This window comes from Camelus ferus, chromosome 3 (genome assembly GCF_009834535.1).
Source record: "Camelus ferus isolate YT-003-E chromosome 3, BCGSAC_Cfer_1.0, whole genome shotgun sequence".
Taxonomy (NCBI): Eukaryota; Metazoa; Chordata; class Mammalia; order Artiodactyla; family Camelidae; genus Camelus; species Camelus ferus.
This window is the reverse complement of record NC_045698.1, coordinates 53,695,576-53,713,017: the sequence shown is the minus strand read 5'-3', so window position 1 is coordinate 53,713,017 and position 17,442 is coordinate 53,695,576. Positions and strand designations below refer to the sequence as shown.

General features: G+C 39.0%; 1 protein-coding gene across 6 annotated transcripts in view; it reads right to left on the bottom strand.

Moving 5' to 3' along the window:
- MSH3 (mutS homolog 3) overlaps positions 1 to 17,442 on the bottom strand; it is a 137,730-nt gene that overhangs the window by 20,990 nt on the left and 99,298 nt on the right. For all 6 annotated transcript variants that reach the window (XM_032475184.1, XM_032475159.1, XM_032475174.1 and 3 more), the window contains one exon: positions 4,083 to 4,240. In XM_032475184.1, coding sequence (XP_032331075.1) covers positions 4,083 to 4,240 — 158 coding nt within the window. The remainder of the gene's footprint in view (positions 1 to 4,082; positions 4,241 to 17,442) is intronic.

Genomic DNA, 17,442 nt, shown 5'->3' with positions numbered 1-17,442 from the left:
AAGAAGGGCAGTTACTCTGGGTGGGGTGGGAGGGGACAGAATCAGGAAGGATTATGGATTCAGCTGTATTGGCAATGCTTTACTTCTTCAGTAGGGTGCAAGCTACATGACGGACTGTTACATACATGTCTGAAGTATTTCATACTGAATAACTGAAAAATATGAAGGCATAATATTAAACCATATCCTAGTGAAAATCCTAGAGATATAACTGAATGTGGTCCCCAGTGACTTCTTTCCAATGGTAACAGGACGAGAAGGCGATGAGGGGGGAATGGACAGGGAACAGGGTCCTTACACTAGAGCAGTGCATCTCAGATGGAGCTCTCTGCGGTTAGAGTTCAGGGAATCTCTACATAGCAGACACACTGCAGCCATTAAAAAGTGTGAGACTCATCTGTATGAAATGATAGGGAAGTTCAGTTTCCTCCACACATTAGGAAATAGTAAGCTACATAATAATAATGCTTAGTATAGTAACATCTAAAAAAGAGATTTATGTATATATGTAAATTTGTGGAAATTTATGTGAAGAATCATAAATAGATGCTGACCTGGGGAGAAGGTAAAGATTTCACCTTCTGCCCTATTACACTGTAAATAGTTTTCATAATAAGCTTCTATTGCTTTTATAATTAAACAGCTGAACTCTCCAGTAAGGGCTTGGGGGAAATGCTTTTCAATCTTGGCTATACTTCAAAACCATCTGGGCATATGTAAAATTCCACTTCCAGACCCCACCCCAGCACAACTTTAAACCTCTGAGGGTAGGGTCCAGGTATCAATGTAACTTAAAAGCTCCATTAAAAAAATCCAATGTACATTAAGGGTTAAAAAATCATTGTCTCAAATGTTAGATGCAAATGGCGATGTGTCGGTTATGAAAATTAAAGACATCAGGTCTTGTATACTGATCTGACAGAATGCCATCAATTCTTAAAGGAGGAAGAGCTAGTGTTACTTAGAGGCTGGGTTAAAACTTTGGAAAAATTAAGTTCTGATATGTTGCATTATCTGGGAGGGTTTAAAGCTTAGAATCCCAAATTCCATGCTACAGAGTTTGCCCCAGGGAAAAAAAGTATTCCCAGACAGTGACCACATATGTATTTCACTAGACTCCTATGAAACATCTTTTTGATTGATACTACCCTTAATTTACTTGGGGGAGGGGATGTGCTTTTGTCACACATTTATTTCAGAATTTAAAAAACATTCATAAGCAAAAGAAAAGTCACCATAATCCCATATCCCTCATGGTATTTTGGAACACAGCCTTCTATCTAGATCGTTTTCTCTGCATATATTTACATACATAATTTCTCATATAAAAGTGGAATCATACTGAGTGCCAGGCTTTGTAACTAGCTCTTTTTTTGTATTGTAACAAGAATATTCCTTCATGTAATACTACCTCTAGATAGGCCCACCAGACCAAGTAACTAAAATGTATCCCCGAGTAGCTGAATAAACTAGTGTTTGAAGGAGTTAACTCAGAATGAATATTACCATACTGAAACAATGAATTTGGGGCTGGCAAAGTTTAAAGCTCAGTCGTTCTTTTACACAGTGATTAGTAATCGGTCTAGCTCCTTAAGGCTGACCTTGGTTCATGACATCAAGGCACGCCACCATGCCATCAGCATGGAGGGATAAGCCCATGATTCCCATGAGCACCTACCACGTCAGCCCCTTCCTGAGGAACAGGAGGAACAGCGCCACCATCGCTCCAGTCTGTGTGGGTGGTGCCTTTGGGTCCCGGATTCTTAACTTTTTACATCCTGAGTGTTTCAAGAGACTAGGCACCAGGGGGTTTATATTTGGTTAACTTTTTTCAAGGATAAAAACAAAGACCAGCAATTCATAGTGATTTCACATCCCTTAGAAATTCTTTTCAAAACAAAGTTGGTATTATCAAACTTCTTGTTTTATAGATGTGAAACCTGAGGCTAAATTCAGAAAATGAATACTATACTAACATATATATGAAGATAGACTTAAATCCAAAATACTAATGACAGACTCTAGAAGAAGAATGAAACTCAAATTTACTGAGTGAGTACCTATTATATGGTAGGCACTTTATGTACTTAACTTTATTTAATTCTCACAATAATCTATGCTTTACGCAGTATTATCTCCCTTTTACAGGTGAAAAAAATGAGACACCGAGAAGTCAAGTAATTTGGAAAAGGTCACATAGGTGTTAAGTGGCAAGACTGAGATTTGTATCCAACTATCATACTTACAATATAATATATATTATATATAAAATACATATATATTATATAATATATGATATATTATAATAATTATAAAACTAAAAAACTATAATATATATATATATATTTAATACCATGATATACTTTTTCTAGGCCCTATAAGTATGAAGTAACTAGTGCATGGTCAGGAAATTGGTGAACTTGTATTGAAACCTGAGTTTTCTGGCTCTTAAGTTTCCATCCTTTCCCACACATAACCCATCCATTCACATTTTAGGGGCACTTAATATTAGCAAGAAATAAGAAAATACTACTGACCCATCCAGAACTGTGCAAAGTCTGGGATTTTACCCTATTCACATCAAAGTTAACCCAATATGGTTTCGTGGATACTGGCAGAAGACACAAAAACCCTGAGTCAGAGACAAAGGACTTTACCACCCATGTTGGGTTGCATCAGCTGTCAAGTCCAGAAAGGGCAATGCAAAGGGCTCACCAGGGCTGCTGCACATGCATGATTGTATTACAAGACAGGAACACTGAACTCGAGGGATTCACTACTTGTATAACAAACGGAAGCAAGCTTCCTCTTTGGGGGGAGATGTTACCTCTTTCCTCAAGATGGCTTGCTACAAGCCCAACCCGGACAAATGCCCAGGTGGGAGCAATCAGGGGCTTTGCTGGCATACTCAGTAGGAACCTGCAGGGACACTCAGGGCCCATGGCAGACTGCTTCCATAAACATGACCTTAAGGCCCATAAAACAACAGATACTTAAATGGTAAAGCATATGAGAATGTCCCATATTTCAGTGTTTAAATCTTTACAATCTGTTTATTTCTTAACTGACTCGAATGATTCTTTGCTAATTAACTAATGTTTTAAAGTTGTGATCAATCTTGCAGTATAAAAAGATCAGTATCTCTTGTCTTTCAGATAGATCTAGAGGTCTGAATAGATTTAGGCTTGATTTGTTTGCACAGACTTCATAGGCTGTGTTACAAACTTTTGGCTAACGTCTGGTTGTCTCTCTTTTGGTAACGTTAACAGCCATTTCTAATTATTGTCTAGACCTATTATTATATTACGGGTTGCGAGAGAGAGAGAGAGAGAGAGGGAGGGAGAGCGGGAGAGAGGGAAGGGGTGATAATCATTCTATCATTCCTTCCTAGCTGGCTCACTTGTATAAAAAAAATTCTCGTCATTCACTTGGAAAGGCATGACAGCTGCTTGATTCTTCCCCTTTACTTTGCAGTTTTCATTCTCCAAAGTGACTAATGATTTTTTGTGTTAAGTATCATTGTGAATTCATATGAGTTCTAGTTGGTGAGACTGGGATACTTCATCCATATTCCTAATATGGTATGCAATTTAGGTTTATATGTCGAGGGTAAGACTTAGCCAGTTGCATGTTATGCCCTTACAGCAAAAAAGAATATGATTTAAATTATCTTGGGTCAGTGCTTTTTTCAGTCTATTCTCAGTTCTCCACCTATAAAACAAGGAGGGTAGGCTAGGTTTTAGAATGCTCTACAAAGCCTACCAGCCACGTCTCCAAGTCTTCTACCACTGATTAAGGTGGAGCAGATCTGCTCTTATCTGTTTAATTTTAATCTTCTACATATGATTTTCTTTAGAGAAAGAACTTAGTAACTAAAAGAAACTTGAAAACATTGGACAAAATCATCTCCTACATCTCCTCTGGTATTAATATTCATGATGAAATGATTCCTTTAAGCTCCTAAACTCTAAATATTTTAATAACAAATCTGTTCATCTAAATATGAACATAAGAAAACTCATACAACAATGTGGGCTTGATTTATTGTTAGAAATATATTCAAACAGAACTAATGTTTTTACCTCGTGAAAATGCCATCCACAATTCCAATTGTTGCTTCCTCTGCAGGAACATAGGAGCCAATCTGAGCCATGATAATAATCAATGCAACTTGTTTTATGTATAAGCTCTTTCCACCCATGTTGGGTCCAGTAATTATCATTACTCTCTCCGAGTTCCCCTAGAAAATTAAAAGGCAATTTCATTTATTGTACCAGACGGATTTCTATGTAATATCTACAACTTATTTCTTAAATGGGAATGTATTAGGCAAAAGATTGCACTGTGGTATGTCACCCATTAAGTATCACAAAGGGAAAGAGGACCTCTTTGTCTTCAACTTGAACTGTGCTATCACAGAACAGTGAAGTCTTAGCAAGCACACATGGTTGTTTCTGGGTAGAAGAAAGGAAATAACAAGAAGCAACCTAAACGAGAGAACTACTCTGGCTTTCTCCCTTAAATAATCATTAACCTGCCTATGTGTGTTTTGTATATTATTTACATTTAGAATCTATCAATTTCCACTTGTCCATCTTAAAATTACAGGTATTATATATCTAATTGCTAAAGGCTCTAATTTGGGTTGGTAGCACATGAAAAAAATTAGGATAAAAATATTTACAAGAAAAAATGCATTTATAAAAAAATACAAAGAGAAGACAAAGGACATATGCCAAAATGTTCACAGTGGTTGTCTTTGGGATTAAAGAGCAATTTTTCTCTTCTTTCTCCCTTTCTTTATATCACAAACTTCAATCCATAATTTATTTGTGAATGGGTTCTGCAGCAATGAGTGAGCCATTTCCTAAATACCCACTATGTTGGATTACACAAAAAGAGTCTGGAGTAATTTTCACTGTGATATTAATTTCTATGAGAACCCTGGCAAACAAAGAAATGACCTTGTAGAAAAAGAAGAGAATAAATATGAACAAAGAATTGGCCCCTAAATCAGGAAAAGTAATTTGGACTTTCTAGTTCTCTAAGGTCTCATTTTTCTTGCTCCTAAAATGAGGGAGTTGAATTAAACAATCTCTCACCCTCAAATTTTATGATTCTCTGAAATAAAATCTATACAAATTCAGGCCTATAACATGTATCTGTAGCCCAGGTGGAATAAAGGGCAGGAACTAAATTAGCCTAGAGGTTTGCTCCAGATTTTCTTGGACAAGGGGAGGCTGTGGAATTGACCTGTAAGAGGTACCTGGGTAAGTGGTTCAGTGGTCACACTGTGGAAGTGGATTTTCCAAGCCTACTCAAGATTTGAAGATTTCAGACAAGAACTAACTTTGAGCCTTTAAAGCATGAAATGCTTTCGGTCACTAAACTCAAGTATCTATAGGTGACCAAAACGGTGCTTTCCTAAAAGCCCTAATGTTTAGACTTCTAATGGGAGATATATTTCCAGTAAATACGAACAAGAAAAAAGATACACACTGAAGAATCAGGAGGTATTCTGAGGTGCATACATATCCAGTCTCCACCTCCACTGCTCCACCCTGGTGGGCCACTGCAGTGGACCCTGAATGGTCTTCCTGCTTAGCTGCCCACAGTCTATTCTCCACAAGGCAGCCAGAGTGATTGTCTCAAAAACTAAAACACAACCTGTCTCCTGCCAAAAGCCCACATAAAACTGCCCAGGGCACTCATAATAAAGCCCCAACTCCTGACCATAGTCTGAAGGCCATGCCTGCCTCTCTGGTAATCTCCTCCCACCTCCCCCATGTTCACTCAGAGCCAGCTGGACTGGATCCTGCTCTTCTTCCACCTGCCAGAAGATGTCAAGCTCACTCCAGCCTCAAGGCCTTCTCACAGCTGTTCCCTCCACCCGCGATGCTCTTCCCCGAGACTGGATCCTTTCTTATTCCAGTCTAAGCTCAAATGTGGACTCTCAGGAGACACCTTTCCTGACCACCCAATCTACTTAAGCCCCTTTGTCCTGTCATTCTCTATCACGTCAGTCCATTTTGTTTTTTTCATACTTTTTATCCCTCTCCAAAATTTCCTTAATTTTCTTGCTAACTTGATTATTACAAACCTCACTATTAGAATGCAAGTTCCCATAAGGGCAGGCTCTATGGCATCTTGCTCATCCTCACTGCCTAGCACAAGGCCTGGCATAAAGAAGACACTCAGTAAATACTGCTCAAAAAGATTAATTTTAATATGCAGAGATATCACAGTGGGGATGTTCATCAACCTTTCATTTCAAGAAGTCATTTGCATTCTCTATAAAATTAGTCAGGAATTTGAGACACCCTTTCTTCTCTAGTTCCCAAAATGATATAGCCAAGATGACATAATAAGTACAAATGTGATTAAGGAATTTCACATATTTAGTGTGCTCATCTATCTTTTAGCAAGGATCACGTGTATTTGAGGCACCATATATCAAAGGGTCCCAGATATGAAAAATACATTGAATCTATGTGGAAGACCAGTTCGGATGTGTAAGCATTCTAACAGAAGAGCCAGAAGCCAAAAGTTGGCAAAAACCTCCTCTTTACTCACTCTAGAGTTTACTGAAGTTACTGAGAATGCATCCAACTGAACTAGCCTAGACAGTGCCCAGCTGTGCTAGGCATCTAGCTAGATGCCATGTACAGAGCAAGTTCTCAAGAAACCACACACAGATGGATGGCTGGGTAGACAGATGAATGACAGTGAACAAAAGCTGAAGTACTGCACCAAGAGGACTGTTTCTGAATGGCACCTACTATCTTGATGAGCCTCTGGAGAGGCTATAAGTTCATTCTTTAAAGTTTTTACCTTAGTACAGTGATGTCTGTCTGGATAGCATCAGTCAGTAAGATTTTAGTATTGTGTAGCAAGAGTCAAAACACTGACTCTAAATCAGTAAGTTTTAAATAGCTAATCAAGGTCCACATTTAATGCCATATTCTGTGGGAGAAAAAGAGAAGTGGAGAAAAAAAGAATAAAAGGTAAATTTTAAGGTATCACAAGAAAATTACAGATAACAAGTGCCAGGCACTGTGCCTAAGACTTGACGTGCATCATCTCATTTAGTTCTCCCAACAGTCTCAGGGGGTAATGCTAGTACAACTGTATTCCCATGTCACAGGTGAGGAAAGAGAGGCTTGGAGAAGCTCTCTTGCCCACTAAGGCAGAGCTACTAAGCAGCAGAACTGGGCATGGTAAAAGAAAACCATCCTCTGACAGATGTCTCAAAAAGGATCCCTGCTCAATGATAAGAAATCATAGTCACTGCTAAATAGGAGAATAGCTCAGGGCCAGCATCCTTGGGTCCCTCACTGGGTAAATGACAATGATGATCAGTCAGAATATCCCTGAGGTCAGGAGAGGCACAGCAGGAAATAAGTGAAACAATTAAAATCATTTAATGTTAATTTCCAAGACCTGAGTATCAGCTAATTTTCTGCAAAAACTGCCTTCTTCCTTGACAGGTACAGATATTGACATCTATCCTTTAAAAAGAATCATGGTAGAACTATTTTTATAATAGCTGCAGACTGCTGAAAATGTCTGACAGTTTCCAAGTGTTTTCCTTGAAAATGTCAATCAATGGCAGGTTATAGTAAGAGACTCCTTAGTGAAAGCTTCATCCAGACAAGTTCTCAGCCAAATCCTTGCACTTTTAATCCAAAGTGAACTCAAAAAATATATATTTTAAAAAAATAGGAGAATGAGGTGGAGAGAAGTACAGGCTGTACGTTGAGACACCAAGATAAAGGTCCAAACCCTTCTGACATCTGGATGCTTCCCAATTTACATTCCGAGAGCTAGCTGTTACACAGCCCAACCCCTTCATTTTACAGATGATGAAATCAAGGCCCAGAGTACGGTGGCCTATCTAAAATGACAGTAAACTAACAGTAGAGCAGGATTTGAATTTACATCTCTCATTACTATTAGGCACTTTCCCACTACACTCGTGTAACAAAAAGTAGTACGTGACAAGAATTTTTCAAAAGGAACAAAGAAAGTGCTAGAATAGAAAGATATTTTTTCTGGCCAGAGTGATGGGGAAGGTGCTAAGGAGGCAGCAGCATCTTTTGGGTCCTGAAGAATGAGTAGTTTGATCAGTAGAGATGGGTAAGGAATAGGAAAAGAGAAGAGAAATTTTCTGCACAGGTCAGAACACTTTAAAAAGTTACCAGTTATCATACAAAATGTCCTTCTTTATCTCAGCGTTTCAGAAGCAGAAAGGAGAACTGGAAGAGACTAGTGACAGAAAATAATATTCAAATGTCATTAATATTTCCTCTAATCTTTAACAATATGATCTGATTAATATGCTATACAAAAACACATTTACTGATTCTCACTGAAAATGAACTAGAGACAGGCAGAAAGACTCTTGTACAGGCAAAGCTGTTAGAAAGATCTGCAAAGAACAGGGTAGGAAGGGAAGAGAAGCAATCAGGTCAGGACCTGTGCCCCTGGGAGGGGACACAAGAGGAGAGAGATCCTCCCTGGGGAGTGAGTGGTTCAAGCCACACACTGGGCGCCCCAGTCCTGGGGTCCAACACTGGGTGCCCTTAGCTGGTTAGAAAGCCAGCGCCACTAACAGGAAGGCTGACAGAAACCTAGACTCTGCTTGTGAAGAGTGCACACACACCTGCTTACTCCTGAAACAAGGTGGAGAAAGCCAACTGAAACTTCACTCGACTCTCGTTGGTTTCTGGTGACCAGCACATGCCATAGTCTGAACCAAGTGCCAGCTCATGCCCCACTCGCTTTGCAAAGCAGCTCCACACTAAGGCGCAGGCCGCTGCAGGTGAGGGGAATACTCAGTTGTGAGGGTATGTGCCAGCCTGTACCCAGAATGGCGTCTGAATGGGGTGGGGGCAGCCATTATTAGGGCTTATAGAAACAGCATTATCAGAAGTCATCCTGGGCTTTGACTAGCCAGGACTACCACAGTCCACACCCAGATTTAGGCCAAGGGCCCACAATGGCCCCATCTGCTCCACAGCACAGCTCCACACAGGCGGAGGGCTGCAGAGGCCAAGGGGAGTGCTCAGTTATGAGAGTCAAAGGCTGCTCAGACCAGGAATGGCATCTGAACTGGGCAAGGGCAGCCACTGCCCACACATACAGAACAAGTACATCAGAAGCGGTCGATTGTGGCTGAAGCCAACGCAGCCCTAATCCAGACTCTCTGGCTCCAGCCCTGCTTCCCTCTGCTGAGAGTAGGGAGAGCACACACTATGAGAGAACGGAGCCAGTTGGACCCAACTCTCAGGGCTTCTGCGCCAGCACCTTGGGACCTGCCCACACCACCTGGCTCTGGCTCTGGCCCCTCCATCTCCAGTCCCATCACCTACCAAGGTGATGGCTGCCAGCACAACCTGGAAAAGATGTGACTCATGGTCATGTCAGATCTAGGTCTCCCACCAAAGCCACTTGGTACACATAGACTATATAAGGTCACTCCCACAAAAGGATACCTCTTTGACGGCAACAGGTAACTGTTTCACCTAATTTCACAGAGACAAAGACAGTTAAACAAAATAAGAAACATAGGAATTTGTTTTAATCAAAAAAACAAGAGAAAGACCCTGAAAAAATGACTAATGAAACAGAAATAAATAATTTACCAGATAAAGAGTTTAAATCATTAGTAATAAGCATGCTAACTGAATTAGAGAAGGAATAGATGAACACAGTGTAAATTTTAACTCTCAAAGTAGGTATAGTGGGAACATATCTCAACATAATAAAGGTCATATATGATAAACTCGCAGCTAACATTATACTCAGTAGTGAAAAGCAAAAAGCTTTCCCTCTAAAATCAGGAACAAGAAAAGGATGCCCCACTTTTATTTAACATAGAATTGAAAGTCCTAGCCACAGCAATCATAGAAGAAAAAAAAAAAAAAAGGCATTCAAACTGGAAGAAAAGAAGTAAAACTCACTATCTGCAGATGGCATATTATTATATATAGAAAATCCCAAAGTCTCCACCAAAAAACTATTAAGACTAATGAATGAATTCAGTAAAGTTGCAGGATACAAGACTAACATACAAACTCTGTTAATAATGAACTATCAGAAAGAGAAAGCAAGAAAACAACCCCATTTAGAATCACATCAAAAAGAAAAAAACACTTAGGAATAAACTTAACCAAGGATGTGAAAAGAATTGTACTCTGAAAACTATAAAACACTGATGAAGGGAATTAAAGATGATACAAAGAATGCAAAGATATCCTGTGCTCATGGACTGGAAGAAACATATTGTTAAAATGTCCATACTACCCAGAGTTATCTACAGGTTCAAATTCCGATCAAGGAGGGAAGGGTACAGCTCAGTGGCAGAGTATGTGCTTAGCAAGCAAAAAGTCCTGGGTTCATTCCCCAGTAACTCCCTTAAAAACAATTAAAAAAAACCAAAAACACAAACCAAATAAACCTAATTACCACCCCCCAAATCCTATCAAAATGCCCATGACATTTTCCTAGAACTAGAACAAATAATGCTAAAATGTATATAAAACCACAAAACTCCCACGATGCCAAAGCAATCTTGACAAAAAAGAACAAAGCTGGAGGTATCACCCTCCCAGACTTCAGGCAATACTACAAAGCTACAGTAATCAACACAACATGGTACTGGCACAAAAACAGACACCTAGATCAATCGAACAAAGAGCCCAGAAATAAACCCACACATTTATGGTCAATTAATCTACAACAAACTAGGCAAGAATATACAATGGAGAAAAGATAGTCTCTTCATTAAGCGGTGCTGGGAAAACTGGACAATTACATGTAAAAGAATGAAATCGTAACATTTTCTCACAACATATATAAAAATAAACTCAACACAACATTGTATATCAACTATATCAATTAAAAAAATAAACTCAAAATGGATTAAAGACCTAAATGTAAGACTTGAAACCATAAAACTCCATAAATTGTAGCAGTATTTTTTTTGGATTAGTTTCTTAAGGCAAAAGAAACAAAAACAAAAGTAAACAAATGGGACCTAATTAAACCTAAAACTTTTTGCACAGCATAGGAAACCATCAACAAAACAAAAGTCAACCTACTGAATAGGAGAAAATATTTGCCAATGATACGACCAATAGGGGTTAATGTCCAAAATACATAGCTCATACAACTCAGAATCAACAGGCGCACAAAGAGATGCTCAACATTGCTAATCATCAGAGAAAGGCAAATCAAAATCACAATGACGTATCACCTCACGTTTGTCAGAGTGGCTACCATCAAAAAGTCTACAGATAACAAATATTGGTGAGGATGTTTAAAAAAGACAACCTGTTTACACTGTTGGTGGGAATGTAAACGGGGTGCAGCCACTATGAAGAACACTATGGAGGTTTCTCAAAAAACTAAAAATAGAACTACCATATGATCCAGCAATTCCACTGCTGGGTGTATATCTGAAGAAAAGAAAAATACTAATTCAAAAAGATACATGCATTCCAATGTTCATAGCAGCATTATTTACTGCGGCTAAATATGGAAGCAACCTAAGTGTCTATCAACAGATGAATAAAGAAGATATGCGTGTGAATATGTATATATATATGTGTGTGTGTGTGTGTGTATATATATATATATATACACACATACACATACAATGCAGTATTACTCAGTAATAAAAAAAGAATGAAACTGTGTCATAATATACATGGACCTAAAGGGTATTATGCTCAGTGAAGTAAGTCAGACAGAGAAAGACAAATACTCCATATTATCACTTATGTATGGAATCTAAAAAAACAAACAAAGGAATATAACAAAATAGAAGCAGACTCACAGAAATAGAGAACAAACTAGAGGTTACCAGTGGGCAGAGGGAAGTGGGGAGAGCAAGCTAGTGGTAGGGGATTAAGAGGTACAAACCACTATGTATAAAATAAACAACCTACAAGGCTATATTGTACAGCACAGGGGATATAGCTATTATTTTGTAATAACTTTAAGTGGAGTATAATCTAAAAAAAATTTGGATCAATATTCTGTACACCTGAAATTAATCTAATACTGTAAATCAACTATACTTCAATTAAAAATAAAACACATTTACAGCAGAATCATGAGAATAATCTAGCCATGTAATCAAGCTTAAAAATCAAACGTATTTCATGGTATGCATTACTGTTGCTCTGCTTTGTCATTAGGTACAGAGTCAAAAGGTTATGATTATTATTGTAATTAGTCTTACTTTTAACTTTTATATAGACAAAACAAGCTCTTCTGGGAGTATCTGTCCTGGGAGAAGAGAGGAAATAGAAAGTCTGTGGTCTTCGCTCCCCTCTCATACTCTCATCTTTACCAGTTTCAAGGATCATTCATGTGATATGATACAACACATATGGGAGTACCAACTACATGCCCACCAAGTGGCAGGGCCTAAGGTGCCTTCTGGATCTCAAGGTAAGGGGCTGTGTGTGGACCAGGATTCCAGTGTCCATCTCGTCCCCCTCTAGACCACCTGGGCTGTGGATTTTCCTCGGGTTACAGAGATCCACAGGGTTCCAGCACTTCCTGGGCACCTTCTTGCTTTGCGTATTGGACTCATTTTCCTCCCTCTTACCAATATAGAAACCGCCAATCACACTGTTCCCTTTGTCCCTCCCAATGAGGTAAATTTATGCTATTTATATTAAAAACAAAACCAAAAAACAAGCAAACTAAAAACCCCAACTTCCACTGCTATCAAAAATCCACCCATTACAAAGTGATTTGATTTAAAAAGCAAACAATCCTGAGATGGCAGAGGATTATGGTGGTTTCCCAAGCAATATGTCTTGAGACAGTAAGTCCTGATCTGCCTCTCAGGTTACAGATGTGCCAAGATGCTGACCCTCAGGTGGCAGGGGGGCAAGGGCAGTCAGAGCCCTTGGGCCAACCTCCCTTTTGCTCTGAGGAACCTTTTCCTTCTCCTTGTTCCAGTGTACCAGCACTAGCATCGTTTTCTTGGTATGCTGTGAAGTAAAAAAGGCTGGAAAGCACTGACTGACCTTCGAATACTTCCATGTTTTGGGAAACAGTTTTGGGAATACTATCTAACTTGGGTAACTCCTGGCAAGTCAATTCCCCTTTCTGGGCCTTGGTTTACTCGCAAGTATGAAGAGGTGGTTACAGTAAACAATCTCTAATTTCCCTTCTAGTTCTACATGATCATTACTGTGTAAATTGGGAAAGCTTCATATGATATCCTGGAAAATAACATTTTGTGAAGGAAAAAAAAGCAAAACTTTGGAGTGAGACTTGGAGACTGCTCAAAACTTCAAGCTAATCCTTATTTATTTAACAAATCTAATAGGATGCCTGCCATGTGCCAGAGAACTGTGATTGACAGGAAGGTTACAACTAAACCAGAGATGCATATTTCTGGTTCTCTTCATGCTTATAGTCCAGTGGGAACCACAAATCAGAATAGGGCAATTTCAATTTAGTGGGATGAATACTAAACTGGGGGAGAAACACAGAGTATAGTGGGTAAGTGACAGGGGCACCCATCCCAGCTTTAGAAGGGAAGGCTCAGTGCAAGACATGACACCAAGACCAGACTGAAAGAACAAAAAGGAGCTGGATGGGGAGTGTGTGTGTGGAGGGGCATGGGTGTGTGGGAGGTGGGCGTGGATGGTGCGGGGGAAGATGACATTCTAGGCAGAGGGAGGACCATCTGCCAAGTCCCAGAGGCACAGTAACTTGGGAACTAGATGGCTGGAATTTTCAGCATTAATTCAAATGAGAGAGAGATATGACAGGTTAGGAAAAGCCCTGTGGCGGCAGAGAGGAGAATAAACCAGAGATGGGCAGATCCAGTGGCTGCTAAGTCTACAAATACTCAGATTATGTAACGAGTCAGGGAGGGACACAAAAAAAGAGGGTTTAAAAGTGGATTCCTTTCAATTATGCTCCGAGAAGTGAAACAAGCGTTCCTGGAAGATGAGGCGGAGTGAGGTCTTAAAGGATAAAAAGGAATAACCAATAGAATCTTGTTTTTTAAAATTTTTATATATATATTTTTTGATGTTCAGATTAAACAATAACCAAATGCTAAAAATTAGGTAGGGATACGTTCAGCAGATGCTTGAGAAATTCTCGTCACTTAAAACTGCTTCCAGTGAAATGACTCCTTCAGTGTCAGTGCCTGAGAGTGCTTTTTCCTCAGCCTTCTTTCCGTGTTTTGTACAATCTCCCTGAGTGACAGGCTTAGAATCTAAATTCCCTGCACATGCATCGTGCTCATTCTTAAATCCCTAACTCCAGCTCAGCCTTCCCTCCTGGCTTTTACACCACCTTCACATTAAGATCTCTACCGAATGTCCCACAAACACCTCAAAGGCAAGTTCTTTTCTATTTGATTCTTTGCTATATTTTGGTGAGAAACCTTAATACAGCAGGTAAAAAAAGAAAAAGAAAAAAAAAGTTTGTTTATTGACCATTTGGGTATCCTCTACTGTTCAATTCTGGTGCCAATTTTTCTATTGAATAATCTGTTAGTTCCCTCATTGCTTTTATAAATACTCTATTTTGATGTTAATTTAATTGGATACATCTCCTACCAGATTAGAGAGGTATTAGTCTCTTTTTTCTTTGTAAGCCTGACATCAAGTACAACATTAACACAAAGCAACCATGTCAAATTTATAAGAATAAAGTATTAATAAAACAATGCTAACAAAAAATTCATAAATCAACACAAGACTGTGAAATGTGAAAAAATATGAGTATTTAAAACTTGGAGAAGAAAAGTGGGCAGTAAGTTGGCTTGTTTAGAAGCACCATGATGAGTTTATATAATACAGAATCCAGAAAAGTATAATTACATGAACAAAAGACCATTTCTTAAAATTACATGACTATCAAAAGCAATAATACCATTTGACTTTCAGGAAATTATTTTCAGAATATATTTTATAATTAACACCTATAAATTATTTTAAATTGAGTTTTAACATAGTAAGTTCTTTTTCAACACTATCCCTATATAGAAATTTATACCCTGCAAAAAAGAATGCACTTCACCATAGCAACAGTTCTATATCAACTCCTACTCAAGTTAGAAAAAGGATATGTAAAAGAAATGAATATTCTGGAATATTCTGAGGTGCCTGCTAGAATAAATCACTCCATTTATTTTATAAAAATTTAAATAAAAGAATTCAATGTTTCTCTAAAACATTCCTGTAATTAGGCTATTTTAGTTTCTCAAATTTTGTTTTACTAAATAGTATAATACATTATTTAAAAGAAAAAGGGAAAGAGAAAAGAATGAAGAAGAAAAGAAAAAAGAAACAAAAATTCAATGTCAAGGATAACACACTTGAGACCAAGTTGGCTGGTACTTGGGAGGATGGGAACAGTAACAGTAAATGATGTTTCAAGTGATTTATAAGTAAATCAAGGTACCAAATGGTACAGCAGTGTTTCTCAAGAAAAGCTACACCCTACTGGTATGATGGAAACTGAAAAAGAAATTCTTATGTTCATGTAGACTTTCAAAAGTTAATAAATACATCAGTACTTATTAACTTGGTTTGATAAATTAACTTACAAACTTCCTAGTGAGAAGAAACACATTTACAGACACTGGGGATCTGGTTACATGCTACTGTTAAATCTTTGATATAAAAATGTATCATTAAACTAGATGTAATTCAAAGCATTTCCTTTCACTTACCACCCTTGTGGCAACCAAATTCACCGGGCACACATCACTACCATCCTTGCTTACAGCCCAAGATGGAATATTCCGTGATATTCCCAACTCCCTTGCTATTCTGGACTTCCTTTCTCTGACCTAATTTCCAACTGCTCCTCTATATTTCAATTTTCTCACTGTACTCTGAAAAATTCCCCAATACTTCTATGTTTCTAACCTCTTTGCTTAACATTTCCTTCATATGCTGACTTAAACTGAAAGCTGGCTTTTATTCCTCTGCAGTCTTCTCATTTCGAGGCTGAGCTTGTTGCCACATCCTACCATCTGTATCTCAGGGTTCAGAGAGTCTCCCGTATCTGCTTCTTTAGGGCTTTACCATCTCTGCTTGTCATTACCACAGGCATCTACAAACCTCCAGGTCACCAACCAGTCTCCATCTCTTGGAAACTCTGACACCTTCCACCACAAATCCTCTTGTTTTAGATGATTTCAACACACACGGATGACTTTTTCTTCAACTCTGCTCCTCGATGTCCTCATCTCCAAAGACTTTCCACTTCTGCTACTCGCCTTCCATGGCCATACCTAGGATCTTGTTACCGCCCAGAACCACACTACCTCTGAAATCTTGAAGTCCGGCATTTCATTCTCTGCAACACCCTCTCTCACTTAACTACTCTCTACATACTAATTCTTCCATCTCATTGCCAGATTACGGTACTCTATGTTGACAAAGACTCTCTCCTTAACCAGATTCTAGTCAGATTCCTCTGAGCCCTCCTCTTGACGAGGCCTCAACTTTAGCCTATAAACCCTGCACCCTCTCAGCACAAATGATTTCACTTATCCTCCTCACTAAGAGACCAGCACAAATGCTAGCACAGTTTCTAACAGCTCAAGGCTGCATTCTTGGGATGACCTCAGTTCCCCATAAAGTGCCTGCCTGAGAAACCACAACACTGCCAGGAGAGAATTTATATTTGTTCTAGCCAAACCCTGGCGATAAGCAGATAGACCTTGAACCTCTTAGAACAGTTATGTCAGAAAGTTTGCAATTATAAATCCCTCCTCTGCCCCTCTGAGATGTAAATCTTCTGCCACCTAGAACCGTGTTCTCAAGAGCTTGAGAGCCTCTCTTTGAAATGCAAACATTCATGGAGATAACTCTTACAATTCTTCTCAGGCCCTGTGGGAGGGTCTTAGCATCACTTGCCAGTTAGTAAACCCAGAGGGGTTTCACACTAAACAATCTTCTTTCTCAATTTTCCTGTTTCCTCTTCTCTGAATCTGCTCAAGACACCCCCACACCCATTCCTCCTCCTTATTCCCTCATTCGCCCTTTAAAACACCCAGTCACCCCTGTACAAACTGAAGCTGAGTTCAAGCTGGACTCTTTTCCCTTGCAGTAATATTACTGAATAAAATACCCTTAGCACTTTAACTACTGTATGGCTCTATTTATCTCTGACAGTGTAACTGTCTACATATACACACACAACCTCCTTCCAAGTTCACTTTTTCTTAAAGCTTCAATCATTTCTCTTGCTACTATTCTCAACCTTTAAGGAAAAAAAAATCTAAATTCCTTAATATGGCTTTAAACAAATTGGCCTCTTCCTTATTTCTGAACACTTCTTTCTTTTGCACTCTATGCCCCAACCTCACTCAACATCTTCCAGTTCCCTGGAGCCACCCTGCTCTGCTTCACTCCCAGGCTCTGCCATGCTGGTTCCTCAACCTGG